The sequence below is a fragment of the Lutra lutra genome, chromosome 3 (assembly GCF_902655055.1).
Source record: "Lutra lutra chromosome 3, mLutLut1.2, whole genome shotgun sequence".
Classification (NCBI taxonomy): domain Eukaryota; kingdom Metazoa; phylum Chordata; class Mammalia; order Carnivora; family Mustelidae; genus Lutra; species Lutra lutra.
In genome coordinates, this window is record NC_062280.1 from 163,702,740 (window position 1) to 163,728,588 (window position 25,849).

At 36.5% G+C, this 25,849-nt stretch overlaps 1 protein-coding gene across 1 annotated transcript in view; it reads right to left on the reverse strand.

The window, feature by feature from the left end:
* Nucleotides 1–25,849, reverse strand: part of KLHL1 (kelch like family member 1) — a 376,159-nt gene that overhangs the window by 11,984 nt on the left and 338,326 nt on the right. The window contains exon 9 of the mRNA XM_047720111.1: nt 14,949–15,161. Within this exon, the coding sequence (XP_047576067.1) occupies nt 14,949–15,161 (213 nt within the window). The remainder of the gene's footprint in view (nt 1–14,948; nt 15,162–25,849) is intronic.

Consider the following 25,849-nt stretch of genomic DNA (forward strand, 5'->3'; position numbering starts at 1 on the left):
TGCTGAGCAAAGAGCCTGATGCGGGACTCGATCCCAGGACCCTGGGATCATGACCTGAGCTGAAGGCAGCGACTTAACCCACTGAGCCACCCAGGCGCCCTATTTTTAATTTCTTAAGGAATCTCCACACTGTTTTCCGAAGTGGCTCCACCAATTTGCATTCCCACCAACAGTGTAAGAGGGTTCCCTTTTTCCATATCCTCTCCAACACTTGTTGTTTATGTCTTGTTGATTTTAGCCATTCTAACTGGTGTAAGGTGGTATCTCAATGTGGTTTTGATTTGAATCTCCCTGATAGCTAGTGATGCTGAACATTTTTTCATGTGTCTATTAGCCATTTGTGTATCTTCTTTGGAGAAGTGTCTGTTCATGTCTTCTGCCTATTTTTTGACATGATTATCTGTTTTGTGTGTGTTGAGTTTGAGGGGTTCTTTATAGATCTTGGGTATCAGCCCCTTGTCTGTAGTGTCATTTGCAAATATCTTTTCCCATTCCATGGGTTGTCTGTTTTGTTGACTGTTTCCTTTGCTGTGCAGAAGCTTTTGATCTCGATGAAGTCCCAAAAGTTCAATTTAGCTTTTGTTTCCTTTGCCTTTGGAGACATATCTTGAAAGAAGTTGCTGTGGCTGATGTCAAATAGGTTACTGCCTCTGTTCTCTTCTAGGATTTTGATAGATTCCTGCCTCACATTCAGGTCTTTTATCCATTTTGAGTTTATCTTTGTGTCTGGTGCTACACATAGCTGTCCAATTTTCCCAGCACCATTAATTGAAGAGACTTTTTTCCTGCTTTGTCAAAGATTATTTTACCATAGAGTTGCAGGTCCATATCTGGGCTCTCTACTCTGTTCCGCTGGTGTATGTGTCTGTTTTTGTCCCAGTACCATGCTGTCTCAGTGATCATAGCTCTGTAGTAAAGCTTGAAATCAGGCAATGTGATGCCCCCAGTTTTGTTTTTCTTTTTCAACATTTCCTTAGCAACTTGGTCTCTTCTGGTTCCATACAAATTTTAGGAATGTTTGTTCTGGCTCTTTGAAAAATGCTGTTAGAATATTTTTTTATTTCTATTTTATTTTATTTATCTTTTAATTTTTTAAAGGCCATTTCCCCTAAACTTCTGTTTTTGTTTTTTTTTGTTGTTGTTGTTGTTTTTTTTTTAGATTTTATTTATTCCTTTGACAGAGGGAGAGAGATCACAAGCAGGCAGAGAGGCAGGCAGAGATAGAGGGGGAAGCAGACTCCCTGCTGAGCAGAGAGCCCGATTCAGGGCTTGATCCCAGGACTCTGGAATCATGACCTGAGCCAAAGGCAGAGGCTTTAACCCACCGAGTCACCCAGTCACCCCGGAATGTTTTATTTTTAAAGTACTCTCTACATACAACATGGGGCTCAAACTCACAACCTCGAGACAAGAGTTGCATGCTCTGCCAACTGAGCCAGCCAGGCACCCCTGAGGAAAGGCATTTTAACAGTAATATTTCTCTATCTGGATGACTCTTTCCAGATCCAGTTTAAGTAATCTTTCACATTCTTATAATTTTGAAGATAGACCTCTTTTATATTCTAAAAGCCTTGTTTCATATTTACCTCTAAGATCCATCTTGAATTGATTTTTGGTGTGATATGAGAGAAGAGCTAAAACTAACTTTTTTTCCATATGAAATACACTTTTTTGCCTTTACCATAAATCAGGATTCCTTGTATGTGTGATCCTATTTCTGAACACAAATCTGTTTTGTCTACTTGCTTATACTAGGCCAATGCCACAGTGCCTTAAAGTAACTTTACAATTGTTTGTAATATCTACTACCTCTTCAAAGTTTTCTTGGGATTTGGGGCCCTTTTCATTTTTATTTAAATTACAGGATCAACTTTTCAACTTTACATCCACAATCCCCACTGGACAGAATTTTTTTTTTTTTCAAAGATTTTATTTAAGAGTGAGAGAGAGCATGAGAAGGGAGAAGGTCAAAGGAAGAGGCCGACTCCCCGTGGAGCTTGGAGCCAGATGCCGGACTTGATCCTGGGACTGCAGGGTCATGACCTGAGCAGAAGGCAATTGCTTAACCAAATGAGCCACCCAGGTGCCCACTGGACAAGAATTTACAATTCAGTAGGGATTGCAGTGAACCCATAAATCACTTTAGAGTACAATTCATGTTTTTATAATGTTTAGTCTTCTCTTCCATGAACATGGCATTCCCATCGATTTACTTAAGACTTTTTCAAACTTTTCTCAAAGTTTTATTTTCTATTTAGAGGTAGTACATATATTTTGTGACATTGATTGCCAGGTATTTTTTTTAACTTTTTAATGACAACTTTTATACATTTTGTTATTATTGCTTGCATGTAGAAATATAATTAATTTCATATATTGACTGACTATATATAGCAACCTCATTAATTCACTTTTTAAATCAAATAGTTTCTAATTACACTGTGGTTAGATTATCATTGGATTATTTATCATGTAAACTTGAATACTGACAGTTTTATTTATTCCTTTCTAATTATGAGTTTTCTTCCCTTTATTGCTTTATCACTGGGTAGTTATTCTTTTAAAATGTTGAGTAAAAGTGGCATTAGCAGTCACTTTTTTCTCTAGTGAAAAATCTCAAAACAATAGGTTTCAATATTTGACTATCTTTCTATTAATTTCTCTTCCAAGTTTGGTGAGAGTTTTTTATTATGGTGGGTGTTGGATTTTTATCATCTTTGCATTTATTTAGATGTTTATTTATTTTATGACTATATTGAATTACACTGATTAATTGTTCTATCCTAAACCAAACTTGTATTTCTGGAATAAACACAAAGTGGTTGAGATACTTTATCATTTTCATTTATATCTAGGTTTGATTTGCTAATATTTCTTTTGGATATTTGTATCTATGCTCATAAGTTTAACTGCCTCTTTTGTTTCTCTTGTTTTTTCCTACATAATATGTATAAGGTTTTATTTTTCTATAAATTTGTTCATTTCATCTAAAAATTCAAATAATGGCATATATACTCAAACATTCTCTTTTTATTGTTAGATGATAGTGATGTCCACTTATATTTCTGATTTTTTTTTCTTTTTCCTTTAGGTAGGTAATTTTTCTCTTTTTCCTTGACAATCTGGCAACTAGCTTATAAATTTTATTGCAATTATATTTAAAGAAACAAATTAGACTTCTTTTTAATACTATTTCATGTTTGTCTTATATTTAATTAATACATTTCTATCATTATTTCACTTCTGTTTTGGTAGGTTTTTTGGTCTAGTTTTCATAACTTGAGTTTGAAACTTAAATCTTAGCTTTTTAGCTCTTTTAAGTTGTTAAGTGCCTGTGCTTAAGTCTATAAATTTCTCTTTAAGAATTTCTTTAGAAATGCTGAAACTTCATATCCCATGTTACATGTCACAGGAGTGGCTTGGTGACCTTTGATACGTACAGTAGTCTCTTAATCTGAGCTTTTCCAGTAATTCATACAGTCTTGTGTAATTGCATGGCTCCTTAACAGTTTGCATTGTGCAGTATAAACGAAGTTTAAAGATGTACATTCCTACTAAGATCTTGAAAAGAGTCTAGGAACACTGGGAGACATCTTTTAGTGACAGTATGAATCTGTATCTTTTTTTTTTTTTCCTATAGACTCGCAATGAGACTGGAAACACCAAGTTTAGTGTGAGCATTTGGAAAAACCTTTAGTAAAAGGCATATCATTTTTAGAAAGGAATTTCTTTAGCTACATCCCATGAAATTTGATATGTATTTTCATTTCATTCAGTTCAAATTATTTTCTGATTTGAATCACATCTTGTTTCAAAGTATATCACCTAAATTTCAAACAGTTGGAGATGGGGCACCTGGCTGGCTCACTTGGTAGAGTAAGAAACTGTTGATCTTGGGGTGGTGAGTTCAAGTCCCACACTGGGCATAGAGCTTACCTTAAAACAAAACCACAAAACAAACAGCTGAGCATGTAAAAATTTATCTTTTCTGTTATTTATTTCCAGTTTAATTCCATGTTGTTCAGAGAACATGCCCTATGAGATTTCAAGCTTTTGAAAATTGTTGAGGTTTATTTTGTGACCCAGAACACAGTAAATTTTGCTAAATATTTCATGTCTTACTACAATTATTACTTATAAAGATAATCACTACATCACCACAATTATTTAGATATTTTTCAGAAAGTTGTATGCAATAAACTAGAACATGAAAAGAAAATCATCTTCATTTGAAACAATCTAATTCTAGGAATTCTTATAGAAGTGAGTTGGTTTAATCAAACATACATAGAAGGAAATCAGTCATTTTCCTAATAACTTGCTTCATCCATGGGCTCAGTTTTCGCCCCACCACAGATCTGCATGACTTACTGCTTCTAGGGGCCTAACCAGAGAGGCCCTAGAAATTGTTTATTCTTTACTGTGATGTGTAGGCGCTGGTGGCTTTTGGTGCTTCTGTTTTCCACCGACCAAGGGTCCCACAATGGCAGTGCCTTTTAACAAAGGGAGTTGGGTGCAGTGCACACCTGCAGAACTGGTTCCCCTAAAGGCAGAGAAAGGAGTCAGCTTACATGACCTCAGTAACTGCCCCAAAGAAAAGAGTAATAGGAGATGAGCATTTTATAATATTTGCCAAGTGATTTACTAAACAGATTAAAGAGTTAATTGAGGGTCACTTGGGTGGCTCAGGCATTAAGTGTCTGCCTTCAGCTCAGGTCATGATCCCAGGGTCCTGGGATCGAGCCCCACCTCAGGCTCCCTGCTCGGTGGGAAGCCTTGCTTCTCCCTTTCACTCTCTCTGCTTATGTTCCCTTTCTTGCTGTGTTTCTCTCTGTCAAATAAATAACTAAAATCTTTAAAAAGAAAAAAAAAATAAAGGGTTGTCTGGATGGCTTAGTGGGTTAAGCCTCTGTCTTTGGCTCAGATCATGATCCCAGGGTCCTGGGATCCAGTCCTGCATCGGGCTCTCTGCCCAGCGGGGAGCCTGCTTCCCCCTCTCCCTCTGCCTGCCTCTCTGCCTACTTGTGATCCCTCTCTCTCTCTCTGTCAAATAAATAAATAAAATCTTTAAAGAAAAGAGACTTAACTGATAACAAGTAAAACTATAAGATGAAAATAAAATACACGTATATGTGCATGTGTGTGTGTGTATACATACATATATGCTATAATATGAGAATAAAATATGTATGTTTATATACATATATACATACATACATGAGTTCAGGATGGAAAACTACTTTTAAAATGTAAGCACAGTTGTGCTCATTGTTACTTTAGGGTCCCTTGATAAATCACACTTCTTAGTGTCATACCTTTGAGTATTACACTCCCACCTTGCTGTGACCAACACTGGCCAGTGTAACTTTTTTTTTCTTTATTTTTTTTTTAAAGATTTTATTTATTTATTTGTTATGGAGAGAGAAGCGAGAGTGAGCACAGGCAGACAGAGTGGCAGGCAGAGGCAGAGGGAGAAGCAGGCTCGCTGCCAAGCAAGGAGCCCGATGTGGGACTCGATCCCAGGACGCCGGGATCATGACCTGAGCCGAAGGCAGCTGCTTAACCAACTGAGCCACCCAGGCGTCCCTGGCCAGTGTAACTTTAACAAGTGATGCGAGCAGAGGCATGATGGTTCATTGTATTGAATATTTGCCCTCTTGACCCCACTCTCTTGACTTTTTTGTCTTGGAATCCCAGCTACTATATGCTGGAAATTCCAGTGCAAGGGAACCATGGTTCTCTGCCTGAAGCATCAGCTGAACTCTCAGATGAGAGGCAGCCCCAATCGTTAGCTCTTCCAGAAAAGGGTCTAAGCCTGTCCAGACCCAGATGATATGGTAGCATCAGCCAATATTATGTGGAGTAGAAAAGTAGCCCAAACTGTACCCAGTCAACACATAATCATGAAAGATTTCAACCATAAAAGAAACAATGATGAAGTTATTTTAGCCCACTAAGATTTTAGAATTGTTAGAAATAATCTAAACAGTAACAACTAATTTCATGAAGTATATTATCTGCCTTAAAAGAAATATAAAAATATCTGCATTTAAAGAAAACATTGAAACATATTTATAAATCCGTATTAACCATATGACTGATGTATGGTTAGTAACAAATATATCTAAAGTTTATAAAAATAAATGAAATACCTGTTTGAGTCTTGTTGATTCAAACCTGTGTCCAAAAAAGAAAAAAAAAAAAAAAGCCACAAGTCCTGGTAGAATTTAAGATCAGAAGCCACAATCCGTGAGACCATGTACATTAATCCGTCCATTGATTTACTTAGTGTGTTTAAGCATTCATTGTATGCTCTACTCCTGACACATAGAGCCTGAATGTACCGTTGGAAAAAGGAACAAAGAAATAGACTGATTTTTTTTTCTGTAATTTAACCTTTACTAGTAAATATATTTTAAAACATTGAAAAAGAATCAAATGTTGACATCAGTTTACATAAATGAACTTCAATGAGTTACAGATGAAATTGCTTTTCTTTTATGATTTTTTTCTCCTGATTTATATGACATCAACAAACACTACTTCTAAGTTAAAAAGAAAAGAAAAGGAAAGGAAAGAAAAGGAAAGGAAAGAAAAGAAGAGAAAAGAAAAGAAAAGAAGAGAAAAGAAAAGAAAAGGAAAAGAAAAGAAAAGAAAAGAAAAGAAAAGAAAAGAAAAGAAAAGAAAAGAAAAGAAAAGAAAAGAAAAGAAAACTTCATGGGGTGCCTGGGTGATTAGTCAGTTAAGCATCCAACTCTTGATTTTGGCTCAGGTCCTGATCTCAGGGTTTTAGGATTAAGTGCAGTGTCAGGCTTCATGCTCTATGGGGAGTTTGCTTGAGATTCTTTCCCTCTCCCTTTCAGTCTGTCCCTCTCCCACTTCCGTGCATGTACGCACTCTCACTCTTTCTAATAAATAAATCTTCGGAAAAAAAAAAAAAAAGAAAGAAAACTTCAAAATGATTTAACCAACAGGCTGCAATCATCCAAGACAGGATTTCTTAGTTCAAATTCAGTCTCAACATACAAATTTTTCTGATCAGTATAGATTCCTCTCACAGGATCTTCCACATGTTCTGTAAGGACACGTTCCCTGTTTTGATTTAGTTGCGGCGGTTGCATTAGTTAGGGTCACAAGACAAGTGAAATGGTTTTGAGTTGACTATCAATTTCAATCCTGTGATGGAGGGGGGAAAGTCAGCGTACTGTTAGGGGAAAAAAAAAAATCATTTTCAATATTGTCTGTGTGTTTGTGATTCTTACACTGATTATGAGCTTCATCTTCACTTTTAAGATAGGTTTTTTAAACGTATTTATTGATATTCTCCCAATCTTCCTTAATACTTCTCTTAAATATACAATGGGCACAAAAACATTGGGAAAGAAGATGGGGTAACTAGATTTCTGTACCCCTTTCCAATACCCCTTGTGTATATATACAAAAATGTTTTAAAAAGTTAATTTAATTTCAGGTTAGTTTAATTTCTCCATGAAAGCATGTGAAAAATCCTACTTTGACTTAGATCATATTTATTGCCTCCTGTCTTCAAGGTTGAGGAGAGGCAAAACAAATTGCTGACAGACCCAGGGAAAGCCATGATAAGCCACACAGCTCTTTGACTCCTCAGATGCAGTTTCCTCAGCAGAGCTTCAAAAATTAATTAAATTATTGTCAATCAATAGAACATGGAGCATACCCAGGAGGCCTGAATGCTAGTTAAAACTCATTTTAAAAAATAAATACCTTTTTACAGTTCAGAAGCAAGGAGTAATCGATTATATAGTCATTTCCTCCACTAATATAACAGAAAACTACTATCAGCCGTGTGAATCCAAATTGTGTATTAAATAGCCTCTCACAACATGAAAGTGACTTTTGCAGTTGACCAGCAGGGTTGATATCCTTCCATCTATACAGGACATAATGTTTCATCTACTCGTGTACATCTACCTTTCCATAGAATTGTCCTCCTCCTTCCTGCAAAGCATGCAGATGAATGGCCATGATGCCATCCTTCCAGGCAGGACAAGGACAGCAGATTATTCCGATATTCCCACTCTCCGGTTGACGACTTCAGAGATACCTCATAAACCTCATAAGCCATTAAAGCAAATACCTAATCACACATCTAAATTAGTTTAGCTGTGGTGTTAGTTAATAGCTTTTGCTTCCACTTGTAAAGCAGGGCCCCTACGTACAGAGGCTGCTGGGCTTTCCATCTCTTGTATATGTGTCTAAAAGAAATTTGAACATAATTTGCTATCAAAGAAATAGCAAAGATCCTATGTGCACAATAATAGAAAAATAACATTAACAGCAAACTAGTCAGTATTTGCATGCTATACTCATTTGGCTACTGCTAACAGTAAGATCTTAGGAAGGAGAAGAAGAAAGTATCTTACTAAAAAGTTCAGAAGGCCCTATCTAATGTTTTAACTTTAAACAGTTCAAGTAATTACTGTCTTGTAGAAAATTTAGGATCTCACATATATCAAAATATGAGTGAATGTATTAATATGCTATATAAGGCCTAGATAAGGGCCCATGATTTAAATAAAAAGTCTCTCCTTGGTCATCTGTTTTCACTATTTAGAATTGCTACAACTCTTGTTTTTTTCAAAACCAAAAAGATGAACAAAGAAGAGAAATGAAAGAATCCAAAATTCTATTCTTACCTTATGTATTAATCTTTATGGTAACTTTAAAAAACTGTTTAGTTAAATTAATATTATTGCAGTATGTCTGACAGCAAATCCATTCTGTCAGCAAATGACAGATCTGATAATTTTGATTTGATTTGATTAATTTTTATCAAGATCTAAAGATGATAAAAATATTGAGCCATGGGGCACCTAGGTGGCTCAGTGGGTTAAAGCCTCTGCCTTCAGCTCAGGTCATGATCCCAGGGGTCCTGGGATCAAGCCCCGCATTGGGCTCTCTGCTGGGTGGGGAGTCTGCGTCCCCCTATCTCTCTCTGCCTGCCTCTCTGCCTACTTGTGATCTCTGTCTGTCAAATAAATAAATAAAAATCTTAAAAAAAATATTGAACCATATCTTGACAGAAAATTAGATATTTTTATTTTGGATGACTTTTCCTGATATGACCAGTGTGTGAATTTTGGTAAACTTTGAACAAAAGCTTTATATTTAAGTAACATAAAAAAATTCGGGGTGCCTGGGTGGCTCAGTGGGTTAAGCCTCTCCTTTGGCTTGGGTCACGATCTCAGGGTCCTGGGATCGAGGCCCATATCGGGCTCTCTGCTTGGCGGGGAGCCTGCTTCCCCCTCTCTCTCTGCCTGCTGCTCTGCCTACCTGTGATCTCTCTCCCTCTGTCAAATAAGTAAATAAAAAATCTAAAAAAAAAAAAAAATTCACAGGTGCTTTTTTGTTAATAGTGTTTAGATTAGATATAAAGATATAATTTTTAATTTATGTCTGAAAAGTTGCTTAATATTTTAGGCCTTGTCAAAAATTGTGCCTACCCAATAAATGCTTAAAATGTATGTATGTGAATCATTGATACTACATTTATTTTTTTTTAAAGATTTTATTTATTTATTTGATAGAGAGAGATCACAAGCAGGCAGAGAGGCAGTCAGAGAGAGAGGAGGAAGCAGGCTCCCTGCTGAGCAGAGAGCCCGATGCGGGGCTCAATCCCAGGACCCTGAGATCATGACCTGAGCCGAAGACAGCGGCTTAACCCACTGAGCCACCCAGGCGCCCCGATACTCCATTTATAAAGATGGAAATGGGCATTCACATGAAAATAGAAAAATTTAAAAAAATCTATGTCTTTTCATCAGTCCATTCACCCATCCGTTCTTATTCTTCCATCCTTTCATGAATCCTTTTTTTCTTTCTTTCCCTTTCTTTCTATCTGTCCATCTATCTGTTAATCTATATAACTTCCTATGTACAGTGTATCTCCAGACATCTTTCCCTGTGAGAAATTTGAGATCTGTTTTTCTACCTGATTTACTAAGTGCTTGATGAGGACTTACTTTGCACCAAGAATTATGCCAACTGAAGGAGTATAAGAGTGAATAAACTAATCTAGATCATCACCAGCACATGAATCCTGGCTGTCTTGAAAAATTTTAAATTGGGACGCCTGGGTGGCTCAGTTGGTTAAGTGGCTGCTTTCGGCTCAGGTCATGATCCCAGAGTCCTGGGATCGAGTCCCACATCGGGCTCCTTGCTCAGCAGGGAGCCTGCTTCTCCCTCTGCCTCTGCCTGCCACTCTATCTGCCTGTGCTCACTCTTGCTCTCTCTCTCTCTCTGACAAATAAATAAATAAAATCTTTTAAAAATTTTTTTAAATAGTGTTTCATAATAATATTGATAATTGGTACAAAGAAAAACTCTATTGCACTTTCCGGTCAAATCTGCATTATGAAAAGATCTCTCTGGCTACTATATGGAGAATAAATTGGAGGAAGCAAAAGTGGATATTATAAAAGCAGATTTAGAAGGCTCTTATTATCTGGATATCCCTCTCCTGCAGGCCTTATTACTGGGATGCAAATTTGAGGTCAAAGGTGGTCTTGATCTGTTATTAGCCAGCAGTGGTACTGATGCCTTTGAACACATTTTCTGATCCATTGCCTGGTTTTCTGTTTTATTTGTGATCTTGAAGTTCTAATTATTTATCTGTCTCTTTTTTCCTAGTAAGTTTTAAGCTTGAGTTAGCATAGTGAAAAATATATGCAAAATAATATTTGTAGAGTAAGTAAAATAGATAAATGTTTTGTCTAATGGATTGCACCCTCTGGGCAATTCTGCTAGAACATACTGCATCTTTTGGACACTGATTTTGTCCACTAAGATGCTCTTATTAGAGTGAGGCTTGGCTGCAAAACTACTATTCACCATTCCATCAACTATTCTAAACTCCTTATCTTTGCCAAGGTCTTGCCATCTTTCCTGCTCTGATTTGAGGAGCCAGTATTTTTTGTGTTCAAGACAGCCTGACACTTTATAACTTTTGATGTCTTATATAACTGTACTTTAACAGCACTCTTATATAATACCTTTATGTTTCCATGAGAAATCATTGTCCTACAATAAAATTTGTTCTATCGATCTATAATAGATACCATTGTACATTACTTGTTATTCCTAATAGTTTGTTTTCCTAAGGTTATATACTGAAAAATAGTCTTTACATTACATGTGTAAAATAATTCTACAGAGTACTATTATGTACCTTGATTTATTGATGATTTACATGTGAAATCATCAATATATAATATATGTTGCAGAAAGCTCAAAAATGCTATTAATCTGACACATAATGTGAGCTGGGATAAGAATCATGATAATGCTGTGTGCTTCTGCATTACTTAAGCTGTGCATACTCACTACGCCTCTAACTTAAAATAGCTATGCTTATTTAAGTCTAATTTTGCATCATAAATGTACTCCTAGACTGAATTATTTATGCCTCTGTTCACAAACAACATTGCAATACATTATACAGTATAGTTAAAAGAGAATAAGTGAAATATCATTTCATTCATAACATTTATATAAGATATATAGTAAAAATAGGAGCCACATCATATTAATCTTTCTTGCTATTTTTCCAAGAATTTAGCAGAGGAAAATGTGAATGAGTGGTCAGTCTATTAGCAGTATTTTTTAAATGAATTATTTCATGTTTGTGTATATAAAAGCATACATCTATTTATTTGGACTCTGACCACTGTCCACACTATAACACCTGCGGTTCCTAATTTCACTGGACAAGAGAGTGTTGAAGTGAAACTGTACTGAGTGTAATGCTTTCCTCTTGCGCTTAGATAGCCATATATCTACAGTCCATTTCACATAGTAGCAATAACATTAAATATGTTTTATTCAAGAAGTGGCTTAAGTTTGAACAGAGTCTGTTTACTAAAAGCAATCTCTTGCCAATGGCCTTATTCTTAGCAAAAACCATCACCTATCCTTAGAACAATATAAAAGATAGAGCACTTTTCTGCCATTGACTATACCACTTGTAAACATGAATATGACGGATGTGGTTTCTTAATATTAAGAGGAAAATTGTTATGCTCATCACTGCAGTCCACCAAATATCTCTTGTTCTTCTCCCATATAGAAGTTATCCTACCCTCATGGAGTTTTCTGTAGCCATGTAACTGGTTTGCCAAAGTATGAAGAAAAGGGAATTATATTACTGGCATGTGGAATCTTTAGGAATCTGTGAACAATGTATACATTTCCCTTTTGATACCAGCAGTGCTTATACTGTAGGTTATATGCCAATCTGAGTAACAGAGCAATGATATCATGGATCTGTCATGGACATGTAACATTAGTAAGAAAAAATTATGGCATTAAGTCACAGAGAATTTTGAAGTTAGTACAGTAGAATTACTTATTCTATCCTAACTGATAAAACAGTTGACCTGAGTATTCCCTAGTCTCACTTCCCTATATATCAGTATGTATCTTTATGTAATAAGAAATATCATCCTAGGGTTCACTAATTCTCTAATCCTTACTGCACACAATGTAATAGTTGTAAGTGATATACAACCCTTAGAGATACAGCTATAACTGTGCCAGGAAGTGTTTGGGTTGTTGGACCAAGCCTAAAGCCAAGGTGACTTTCCACTCCAGACCTTTGTGAACTTGGGCATTTTTAGGAATAATTAAAAGAGGACCAGGATTACAGAAAATAGACGTGTAATAAGTCTGTCTTCCATTATGACACTGAACACAGTCCATAATTCACTTTTGAGAGTTTGAAGGAAGTAGTAGAACAAGATAGGATGAATAGAACAATAAAATATTTAATCGTTATAAAGAGAAATAACAAGTATTTATAAATAAATTACTTAAAACTGTTTTAAAGGATCTTTTAAAATCTTACTTAAATTCTTGTGAAAAAACTAACAGGGTTTTAAATATTAGTTGAAGGAAAAAAGGAGGGACATAAGAAAGAGAGTAGGAGGGAGAAAGCATGGAAAAAAAAAACAAAACAAAAAAGAACGAAAGTAAGGCCAGAAATAAACCCAAAATTATACGGTCAGTTAATCTTTGACAAAGAGGCCAGAATGTGCATTGGGAAAAGGACTGTGTCTTCCACAACTGGTATTGAGAAAATCAGACAGCAACATGCAAAAGAATGAAACTGGACTGCTTTCTTACACCATACATAAAAATAAACTCAAAATGGATTAAGGACCTAAGTGTGAGACCTGAACCATAAGAAATCGTGGAAGAGAACATGGGCAGTAATTGCTCTGACATTGATTGTAGCAGCATTTTTCTAGTTATTACTCCTGAGGTGGAGGAAACAAAAGCAAAAATAAACTATTGGGACTACATAAAAATAAAAGCTTCTGCATAGCAAAGAAAGCCATCACCAAAACTAAAAGACCTAAACTGACTGAATGGGAGAAAATGTTTGCAAATGACAGATCTGATAAAGGGTTAGTATCCAAAATATATAAAGACCTTATAATACTCAACACCAAAAAAAAAAAAAAAAAATCCAATTAAAAAGTGGTAAGAAGACATGAACAGACATTTCTCCAAAGAAGACCTACAAATGGACAACAGACATGAAAAGATGTTCAACATCACTCATCCTTGGGAAAATGTAAATCAAAACCACAGTGAGATATCACCTCATATATGAGATATCATCTATCAGAATGGCTAAAATCAAACACAAGAAACAATAAATGTTGGCAAAGATGTGGAGAAAAACAGAACTGCCATATGATCCAATAACCACACTAGTGGGTATTTACACAAAGAATACAAAAACACTAATTTGGAAGAATGTATGCATCCCTATGTTTATTATAGCATTATTTACAATAACTAAATTATGCAAGCAGTCAAAGTGTCCATCAACAGATAAATGAATAAAGAAGATATGATACATAGATATGATATGATATGTATATGATATATATATATACACACACACATACACACACACACATACATACACACACACACATATAGATATATAATGGAATATTATTCAGCCATAAAAAGAACAAAATTTTACCATTTGCAGCAACATGGATGGAGCTAGAGAGTATAATGCTAAGCTAAATAAGCCAATCAGAGAAAGATACCATATGATTTCACTTATATGTGGAATTTAAGAAACAAAGGGGAAAAAGGAGGCAAATTAAAAAAAAAAACAACTCAACTATAGGGAACAGATAGATGGTTATCAGGGGGAGGCAAATGGGGTGAAATAAGTGAAGAGGATTAAGAGTACACTTATCCTGGGGCACCTAGGTGGCTCAGTTGGTTAATCAGCCCACTCTTAATTTTGGCTCAAGTCATCAGCTCAAGGGTGTGAGATTGAGCTCCATGTTAGGCTCCATGCTGGGTGTGGAGCCTGCTTAAGAGTCTCTTTCTCCCTCTGTCTATCTCCCCTCCCTTTCTCTAAAAGAAAAAAAAAAAGACTATACTTTTTTTTTTTTAAAGAGTTTTATTTATTATTTATCTGAGAGAGAGTGAGCTAGATAGCACAAGCAGGGGGAACAGCAGAGAGAGAGGGAGAAGCAGGATCCTCGCTGAGCAGGGAGCCCGATGTGGGGCTCGATCCCAGGACCCTAGGATCATGACCTGAGACAAAGGCAGATGCTTAAAAGATTGAGCCACAAGTGTCCTAAGAGTACACTTATCTTGATGAGCACTGCGTAATATACAGAATTGTTGAATCACTGTATCATATACCTGAAACTAATATGACATTGGATGTTAATTATGCTGGAATTAAAATTAAAAAAAAAAGAATGAAAGTGTTGTGCATGTGTGTATGAGGGTGGGGGAGTGGGATAAAGACACAGAAAAGATTTAAAAAGCAGAATTTACCCTTCTTAAATTATGCAGTTTCTATAATCACTTGAATTAGGCATCAGTATAATTTACATTCTTTCTCTCAGTATAACTGGGACCTTGGATCTTACCTTTCTACATAATCTAGTAACCGGGAACAATGATTTGAAGCAGGAGCATCATGACCTCCTACCGCATAGAGAAACCCATCGCAGGTGGCCACTCCAACACCCCCTCTCCGCTTACACATTGGAGCGCACATGTTCCACTTATTTGTATGAGGGTCATAATATTCCATTGAACTCAAACAGGAACTTCCATCACGACCTCCAACTGAATATAACCTAAAAACACAATCAGAAAAATAGGATTTAATACTATAGTTTGAATGACAAAAATGTAGAAAAGAAGTCTTTTAAAAATAAATTTTCTATCACCATATGAGTCTCACATGTGTGTTAATAAGATTAGATGTGGAATTTTTGCTTTATCAGTGGACATTACAATTAATATATTGGTAAATAGAAACTGAAATGTATAGTATTAAGTTGAAGTAAATGCATAGGAAGATATTATTATTTAGTATATAAAGTCAAGGGTGTGAGATTAAGACCACGCAGGTCTTAGATTTGCAAATGCATGCTCTAATATAATTTAGTAACTAAAATATGATGTTTAAACTGATTTCAAATCCTAGAGACTTTTTTTTAAAAGCTGTTTATGTTTCTCTGAAAGCCTGCCATGATAAAATGTTTCTGACCGCCCAAGTGTGTGCTTTATGGTTGTAACGCCTCTTTGCTTGGTTACTGCCAGAACTCAATCTTCAGTAAGTTGAAATTAATCAAGAGGAACATTTTAAAGAACATGTATTGGACAGTTTAACTTACAGAAGCACCCAGAAATGAAACGGAGAAGTTTTTGTCATCCTAAACACTTCATGAAATCTGAGCTTCATTTATTTCTGTGAAGATCTAACTCAAAAGAAGTATGCTATAATCATGAAGTATTATTAAAATTTAAATTTTTTTTTTTGCAGAAATCTTACTTATTGAGTAAGTATCTTCACACAAGGCATCTTGCACAGTTCCTGGTACATAATATATATAAGAAAAGTTTCCTTTATTCTTCTATCGTTTTAAGGGAATTGTTGACTTCAAGCTGCTCTTTTATGTATACACATTACATTTATAAACTACAGTGTTGATTTATCTGAACCCAGCATTGCTAATGGAGTATTTCTGTGCAATAATATATCCCATATTTTCTTTTCCCCAAATCGTTTAAAATGCTAATATACCAATACATAGCTAAATGTACATAGAAACTAATGATAATTAAGCATATTGCTTACATTTTAGAAGTCAAATATTGAGCCTATTAATATAGCCTTTTATTTGGAAATTAAATATTCCTGTAAAGTTCACAAGTTACAACATCAATGACTTCTTTAATATAATTATGTCTATTACAAACCACTATTCAGTAAGTCTCTTTCTTCTGTGTGAACCCTCCATTAATAAAATCCAGTAACACAGGGATTATACAAAAAAGAAATTTATATAATGCCTTGATAAAAATGACATAATATTTGACAATCCCTTTTGTAACATACGTGTTTGATGTATGGTAGCTCTTATTTTATAAATTACTTATGAAAGCCTAGGCTATGTTATCAGTGGGTTCTTTCATTTGGTACATGTCCCTTTTAATGTCTTTCTATATAGACTATATAGTATTATATAGGCTACAGAGGAACAGTGCAGTTGCAACTACAGCAATTAATATAGTGATTAATATTAAGGCAGAATTACTTGACAAAAGTAAATGCTTTGAATTTTTCCTCAAAAATGAGCTTCAAAAAACAAATGATAAAAATATAATTTTTGTAAAATATAGTAGTGTCCTCTTGGACTGCTCTATGAATCCACTGTTAAAACTAATAGATGTATCTTAATACTTGAAAGATTCTGAAAATTGTGTACTCTACAAATAATAAGGAATCAGCTAACATTATCTCTAATCCACTTATTCTGAAACATAAATTTGCTAAGTGACTAAGAATTAAAATGAAAAAATGAATAATAACTATTACTATAATTATAGTTAAAGTTCTAAAAATAACCAAAGGATAGAAACAATATAGTCTCAAGCAGTTAGAATAAATGCTAGAATGTATGCATATAACTTCATGTACAATTATTTTCTCAGATCTCCCTTCATAAGCTGTTTAATCATAACTTAGGTTGATTCCCTGCTTTGCTTCACTACAATGAAAAATGAGATGTTGAGAACCTGAGGAGCAGAGAAGAGTCTGATGGTAGATGTGAATGCACTGACAAGATAGGAAGTGGCAGCTGACAATTTCACAGCAAGAAAGGAAACGTGACATTTTAAAGTTGAAAGATGAGTGGAAATTTGTAAGATGAAGAAGTGGGGGAAAGCATCACATACAGGGAAGACATTATGTATAAAGACAAGAGGCAAGAAAGGTCATAGCAGGTGATAAATAAAGAGTGGCAGGTCTGTCATACTGATGGAAGGGGGGTTATGGAAGAGGGGAAAGGAGAGATGCAGTGGTAGATGAAAAGACTAGGCTGAGAACACAGGCATTGATGCCATGCTGCAGAGCTGCAATTTCATTCTGAGGTGATGAGAAAAGGACAGAGAAATAACATTCTTAGGAATCATCAGGTACATAGTTCAGTTTGCTGTGGATAATGTGAGATCGGGAAGATCCCTGATTTAACTGAACTCCTCTGAATTTTGCTGAGAAGAGCAAGAATCAGTCTTCCCCACTACTTTCCCTGACTTGTGTGTTTATTCAACACTCAGATGAATTTTACCTCAAGTTTAGTGAACTGGTCTTGGTGTTTTGAGACCTACTTGCCATGTGCCCATCTAAATGAGTGTCACGCATTTCATATTCTAGAAAATAAAATATAGCAATTTCAGGAAACAAATCCTATACTAGTTAGGATATGGGTTCAAATGTATTTAAAAGGGCTAGCATGAGACCCAGGCTGTTTTCACTTTAAAACATATCATCTGTAAAATATGACCCTTTGTCAAGAATTGTGAGAAATAGTGGCACCTGGGTGGCTCAGTGGGTTAAAGCCTCTGCCTTCAGCTCAGGTCATGGTCCCAGGGTCCTGGGATCAAGCCCTGCATCAGGTTCTCTGCTCAGTGGGGAGCCTGCTTACTCCTCTCTCTTTCTCTGCCTGCCTCTCTGCCTGCTTGTAATCTCTGCCTATCAAATAAATAAATAAAATCTTAAAAAAAAAAAGAATTGTGAGAAATCTGAATATTTTTTACTACTTGAAATCTAAGAAATTAGTCCATCATAGTTTTGTAGATGCTGGAGAAAGACAGGAGACTCCTAGGTCAGAGAACAATTGCTATTATTCACAGCAAACTAAGCACCATGATCTTCAAGTTCACATTGGTTCTTGTTGTCCACCCTCTACCTCAAAGCTCAATAGGACAATAGAGGCTCACGTAAATATTGCACGTGCAGTGGGCCTTGGCCTTTCTCACATCTGAGGAACACTGAGTTGAAAAAATGCTAATTCTTTAAAGAAACCTGTCAACAAAGCTGCCCAAGTTTTGCTCTGAAGGGAGATGTTATCTTTATTATTCTGGTCAGGGGACAAATCTGTTCTCTGCCCCAAAGAAAGACACAGTCTCTATCTTCCTAGCTGTTTGATTTACAAATATCCTTGCAGGCAGTGTGAAAAAGTTGGCAGCACTTCTTACTTGGAAAATGTACATAAATGCTAAAATTCCATTCTAGAATTCTCCGCAAACACTCTTGTCCTGAAGGCTGAAGGTAGCCCTACCTGTCACCACCTCAGTTCAGACACCAGGACAAAGGAAAAGTGGAAGGAGTGCACCCTCTCCCTTTAAGAATCTTTTTCTTTTTTTTAAGATTCCAAATTAATAAACAAAAAGCAGAAATCAAACCTATAAATACAGAGAACAAACTAAGGGTTGCCAGAAGGAAAGGGGGTGGAGGCAAAATTTGTGAAGGGGAATGGGAGACGCAGGCTTCCAATTATGGAATAAGTCATGAGAATAAAAGGTACAGCATAGGATATCTAGTCAATGATACTGTAATTGCATTGTAAGGTGACAGTCGCTGTACTTCTGGTGAGCATTAAATAACATAGGTCTTTTCTAGCCCTATTTTGCCACTGTGCATTCTACCTAGATACCTTTTTCCTGCATAGGCTAGATACCTCTCATTCATCTCTCGATCAATTCAGGTGTATCTCTACTAGAAAGTTTTTTTCTGGTCCCACTTTTTCTTTTTCCCAGAAAATTAACATTGTTTATAATCTGTATCCTAGGTAAAGTTATTTAATATTTGTCATACCTTATCAATAGTGCATACTTTGGGATGACTGTAATCAAACTCAAGTCCCTCTGCCTGATGCCATGGCAAAGACCATCGCTGAAACATGGAGTATGCATCAAGGGAAAGGTTTATTCTAGAGGCAACCAAATGAGGAGACAGGAGGGCAAGCCTCAAGTTTGCCCTTCTAAGACGTAGAGTAAAGGAAATTTAAAGGCAGATGAAAAAGATCTGGTTAAAAATAGCACCTGAGATTTGTCCCATTAACTCTTTGTTTACTAGTTCTAATCCCCACTGTCTTTTGGTCATTCCTCATTCTTGAGGGAATTGGGATGATGGACCCTTTCTGCTGAAATGGAGGGAAGATTGGGGTTAGAAGAATGGGACATTTAATTCCAGGTTGAAACCCAACATTCTATATTACCAAAGTTTTTGTACTTTGGTTATCACTCTATTTTATCTAGGGCCTCAGGGGAAGTTCACTATAACCAAGAAGCTTGTGGTACTTATTGATTTCTTCAGACCACCTCTCCTAAATTGTAGTTTCAGGTCCATCAGAGGCTTGCTGGAACAAGCAGCATTCTTTTCAATGTTTTTTTTTTTGCTGATTGAGTATAGCAAACCTATGGATTCTTGTCCTTTGAGTGTGATGAATCCATGGCTTAATTCCCTGTAGTTTCACTGAAGAAAGTACAGTTAGTAGCACCTCATAAGGTCCTGTCCAACAAGGTTGGAGCTGGTACTCTGGGTGCTTGCTCTTCCAGATCTTTAATAACCCCAAGTCTCCAAGATTCAGGAGGTGTAAGGGCACATCTCTAAGGTACATCATCCTGCTATACTGAATGTAACTGATAGTATCCAGTTCCCTAATAGGGACTTCTAAGTCATGAACGAGTGTAGAAAGAGCCTTCCATATAACATTTCATAGAAACTTAATTCAAGCTTGCTTCTAGGGGCCACTCTTACCCAAGAAGCTTTTTCCTAAGTTCAATTGCTTTCTTGGCATATCTTTGCCATTTTTTTTTCCCCAGTTGGGTAGACTCTCCAGAAAATGTGTAATTTCCATTGAATGCCCAAGGCATGGGACCCTGCCTGTGTGACTTTTGCCACAAATGCTGCTCCATTGTTGCTCTGAATTATTAACAGCAATCCAAATCTAGGAATGATTTTGCTTAAGACTGTTTTGACAGTTTTGGAGGCCTTTTCTGAAGGTCTTGGTAAGGCTTCAAAACCAGCTTGCATAGGGATCTACAAATATTAGCAAATACTAAAAATCACCTGTTGTTTATGGCATCATGCTACCTGCCACCCTTCTCCAGGTTCAGTGCCTCTAAGCATTAGAGCCAATTTAATGTTAAAACCTATTTAACTATTAGGGCCTGCTTAGCCAGAGCGACTCCATATTGCCTAGGTAGCCATATTGTTGTTTACATCCACGGACTTCATTCCGGGAATAAACGGCCCAGTAGTTCCTGGTATCGGTTCCGGGTATCGATTCTGGGAGTAAACGCCTTAACAATAGAAGCCACATACCTTGGGTCTGTGGTTATGCCCTATAAAACCAGCCTGTGAGATCAGGACAGGGTTGCTCTCTTCGGAAGCAGCCCTGGCTGGTCAGTCTGACTTCTAATGCTTGGCATAGAATAAAGCTTTGCATAACTTTCACTTTGTCTCAGTCTCGTTCCTTTGATAACGGACCCCCACATAAGTTTTATACATTTTAGAGCCAGTGAGAGCCCAGTCTTAGGATTGTTTTTACTGCAGGGTCACATTTTTTGAACAGTTCTCTGTAGACTGGGACCTGCAATATAATTCCAGATCCACTGAAGAATAGCATCATACCCATAATGGATGCTTTTGGTGAATATGGTTAATCATTTCTTCTGTAAGATGTTCTGGGAGAGGGGCGCCTGGGTGGCTCAGTGGGTTAAGCCTCTGACTTTGGCTCAGGTCATGGTCCCGGGGTCCTGGGATTGAGCCCTACGTCAGGCTCTCTGCTCGGGAGGGAGCCTGCTTCCCTTCCTCTCTCTCTGCCTGCCTCTCTGCCTACTTGTGATCTCTCTCTGTCAAATAAATAAATAAAAATCTAAAAAAAAAAAAAAAGAAAAAAAAAAGATGTTTTGGGATAAGGAATCAGTGTATTGCCAGCTGGTTTTAATGCCAAAATGGTGTCCAAACCCCATTTCTTAGCTCTTCTGAGGTCCACCAAGGAAAACTGAGGTTGTTATTTAGTTACATCTATGTCTGGTACTAAAATCATTACAGAGAGCTTTGGGCTTTTTCTATTGACTGCCAGTTTGGCAGCTTGATCTGCCTAAATGTTCTTTTGGGAAATTGAACGGTATAATTTCTGGTGTCCTCAACAATGGACAACAGCTGATGGGTCACCATTGCATTCAGATCTTCATTGTCTTTGAACCGTAAAGCTGTTCCATCCATAAACATTTCAGTGTCTGGATTTTCCAATGGTAGATCCATCTAATTAGGATGGCTAGAATAAACTTACTCAGTTATCTGTGGGTCTCTGGTGATCTTTCTGAGTGGCTAGACAGCAATAGGCATGAAGATCATCTAACATGGGCCATGTGGAAATTTTTCTCTAAAGTTTACCTCAAGTTGTTAGGTTCAGTTTCCATGGCTTCAGGAAAAATAGAGCAGTTTTAGTTCTTGGTGATTTCAAGTCAAGAGAATGGGGAAAAAAAATTGGAAACATTGGTTTGGAGAGTCTTGTCAGATATTTGAGAAAACCAGAAGAATTCAGGATCCAGTCATTTTTTAGGCAAACAACAAACACTCTAAGCTAATCAAGAGCTAGAATCTCATATCCATAAAGGCGTGTTACTGAAACATAATTTCTCTCTAAAATCACCCTCATTTCCAAAGATAGCCAAATTAAAACTAATTTGTTTGTAAAATAAGCCCAATTTTAACAAACTTGGCTTCATTATTTACATAAGCACAATAAGAATAGTGATTGGCCATATAGGTTTTTTTTTCATTTGTTTGTTTTGTTTTCTTTTCTTTTGTCTGCTTTACTGGAAATGCTCGTAAGGAATTTCCTAATGAACTTATAACAGTCTCTCAAGGCTAAGAAGCCAAGCCAAATACTTACCATCAGGCTTTACCCATAATACCTATATATTTGGGGAATTCCTCTCTTCTGTAAATTCCCAAAATATCCTGAGGTTCTTGTATATGCCAGGAGGTAACCTTCTTTACTCTCCTGGTAAGGCTGCTCGGAGTCCTATAAACAAAGTACCAGGACAATTTTTTCTAAGGGGCTTCATTGGTTCCATAAAGTCAGCCTTAGCTCCTTAAAACTATCTGGTCATATCTGAGTCTATGAACATCTCCCTGAAATATGACTGATGACTCAAAACCTTGGTAAAATAACCAGTATTTCCAATTGTGTCTTGTCATAAGGAGATCAGACTTACTGAACTTACGCAAATAAATACATTGTCATGAAAATATAAGAATACACACTGAGAATTTTTTTTTTAATTTTGGAAGGATCATAGGATGAAAAAGATAAATGTTTCATATTTATTTACAAAAAAATATTTTCCAAATTTCTGTAAGTCATAGATAGCCTTAAATCTGGAAGAGCAAACAGTAGAGAACCAGCAATGTTCTAAACAAGAGTCTTTTTGAATACAGATTTTCCATTAGTTCTAGAAATTCTTACTTCAGTTTTGTGATCTTAAAGGTAACAGAGACCTGTATTTGTCATTACAATGGAATTCTGTAACATACAACACTTTAATAATTAAAATTGCAAATGATAATAGTTATACCAGAATCTTTTAAAACCTTAAGGATTCTGTATAATTTCTAGAAGAGTTATAGCATTCAACCATAAAATAAAACTTAAGAAGGATTATCATCACTTATTTGACAGTGCTTCCCATGTAATTTTATGTCCCAAAAAAATAAGCTTAGTACAAAATACTTCATTTAGAAGTTGAATTTTGGGAAGTTTGTGAAATATCATGAGGTTTTAAAGCACGTGCTTAAGTAAGATTACAGATCATCACAGAACTTAATGATGATCTATTTAGCCAAGGTGGCAGTAAGAGATTCTAAAGACAAATGCAGAGGGTTACATAGTTGTTAAAAACAAAAAACAAAAAACTTAGCTCTTTTAATATTGAAAAGATTCAACTTTAAGTAACCAATGGCTTAATAAAGACAGAAATATAGAAACATATTTTTTCTAGGCAGAGTAAAGAAAAACCTTTGTTTATAGTTTAGACCAATAATCTAAGGAAACTCAATTTAATAGGAAAACCAAATTCCAGTTTTATACTAGTGTATTTATGATATTAAAACTCCTTTATTCCATCAAGAGGAATTTTTTAAAAAAACGTATGCTGTCCCTTCTTTATTCCTTCCTGTCATCTCCCATGTTGATATATACTTATTGAGACAAGGACATCCAGGGCACTGCATGGATTTGAGTTCTTCCATAGATGCTCTGATGTGCCGACCAGAATCTCTGTCAGGAATGAAGGACTCTCGGTTGTAAGAATGCTGCCAACAGTCCTCAGCTCTCAGAGGCCATCAGGGATCGCCTGGACTGAAGATAGCTGCCTTGCCAAGGGCATGCCCTCTGCGCAGGTGGTCACATCCTAGGACCGTTATAAAATCCCAGCCCTTTTGCCTGAATTTAGGAGTGTTCTGGAGGGTAATCCAACTTTTGGAGCTCCTTAGAGAACTAGTTAAGGCTTCTGTTGATACTGTGTCACTGCGCAACCTCTGCCCCATCTTGCTCTCTTACACTTCCTTCTCTTCCCTAATAAACTGATTTACATAATCTTAGTCAGTCTGTACCGCATATAAAATTCCTTTCCAAAGAGTCCCTTCTCACAAACCTTCTACAGCTCTCCTTTTTATATTAGGACAGATTTGGTCCTAAGTTTACCATCTTTAAATAACCAGTCTCATTTCCCTTGCCTAAATGGCCGTTTCCCTTAGTATTTCCAGTATTCAGTTACATTTATTAAAATTACTTACATCTGTTTATTCTTAGATTACTCATACAACTTCATGAGGCATTAGACAAATTTCAATTTTTTTTTTCTTTTCTGACAGATTTTGCAATGGAGATAACATGAACTTACTTGACTTTCAGTAAACAGAAGCAGTAAAAATTTCATATGTAATGTTGATAATTCTAAAGACATGCCCATTTTAATTAAAACAACCTTAATTTAGCTTTAATATTGAATATCTTCTGAGATCATGTGAACTTGCAAAACAGCAGTTTCAAATCTTTGAGTTTTAGAATGCCCCATTTTTATAAGTGCTTACCTTTGAATTGACTAAGTAGAGCTCTTTTACAAATTAATTTTAGCAAGGCCATCCAGAGATAGAGAAGATACCTCACATTTACGATATGCATGGAAACACATACAAGTTATGCAAACAGGATGCAAACAACATGTTAAAAGTCCACTTTTCAATATCTCCCTTTTATCACACAAATCTAATTACAATTTATGGAACTATTCATTGGCCATTTTTCTCTGGAGTCTAATAAATATTGTGGCCAGCATTGGAAAAAAAAAAAAAAAAAAAGATTGTCCAGTTTTGGACAGAGGGCTGCATGAGGGGATCAAGAGGTCATTCCCCATTCTCCAGTGAGAACAAGGCTGTTTTTACCATAAGCCACAGCAGTAAACAAACCAAATGAAACCCAGAGCACCTCCGTGAGCGCTGGTTCCTCCCTAAAAGTCAGAACTTCGCCTGCTGAGCCAAATGGCTTCCTAGAGAGCCTCTTCCTAAGCAAGAAAAGGAGGCCAAGAGAACCAAAGCCCTGTATTTGGAGGCAACCAAATGGGTGAAAGAATAAAAGCCAAACTAAACGGGAGAAAGAATGAACTCACCTCCGGTTGCAGGGGAAATACTCACCAAGGGACGTCTGTCCAAACTGAAACCCAAACCACATCCTTGCCACAGTAGAGATGGGACCCGCCCCACCCCCACCCCAGGATGGTCCATAGGACAAAGGGTCTAGGATGCTTTTGAGACTTATCACCAGACTCCTGTTAGTGGCTGGGGACTTACAAACCACAGCAAAAGCTCCTGCCTGGCTCACCAAGATTGTAAGTGAAGAAGAACCAAGTTCTTCTGCCAGGTATGCCGCAGACAGTCACCAAGACATGGCATATGCAGCAAAGCAAGGCTTTATTCTAGAGGCAGCCAAACAAGGAGACAGGGGGACACGTCTCAAAACTACCCTTCTGAAGGATGTTAAGGAAATTTAAAGGCAGAAAGTCTGGGTAAAACATTGTAGCTGCTCTTAGTAATATGCAGTTGAGAGGAGTTCTGTTAACCACTTGGTTACCAGTTTCCTGGCTACATAAATAGCTTCCTAGACCATTGTCTCCATATTTGAAGGTTTTGCTGATGAAGTCTTCGGAATTAAATACAATTTTCACTCAATATATTGTTACTCCAAAAATATGTTCAGATATCCCTTCCCTTGTGTAATAAAAATATAAGAATTCCACAACCCTTACTGGATAAAACCTTTGAAGCAACTCCCTGCATCCAGAACTCAAGTTTGATTCTGTGTTTCTCAATTGATGGGAGAACTCTTCAGTCTGATCCCGAGAGCGTGCTGCTGTCAGGATACTCCAGCATCGACCCTTCAGTGAACTTTTTCTTGAGAGGTTC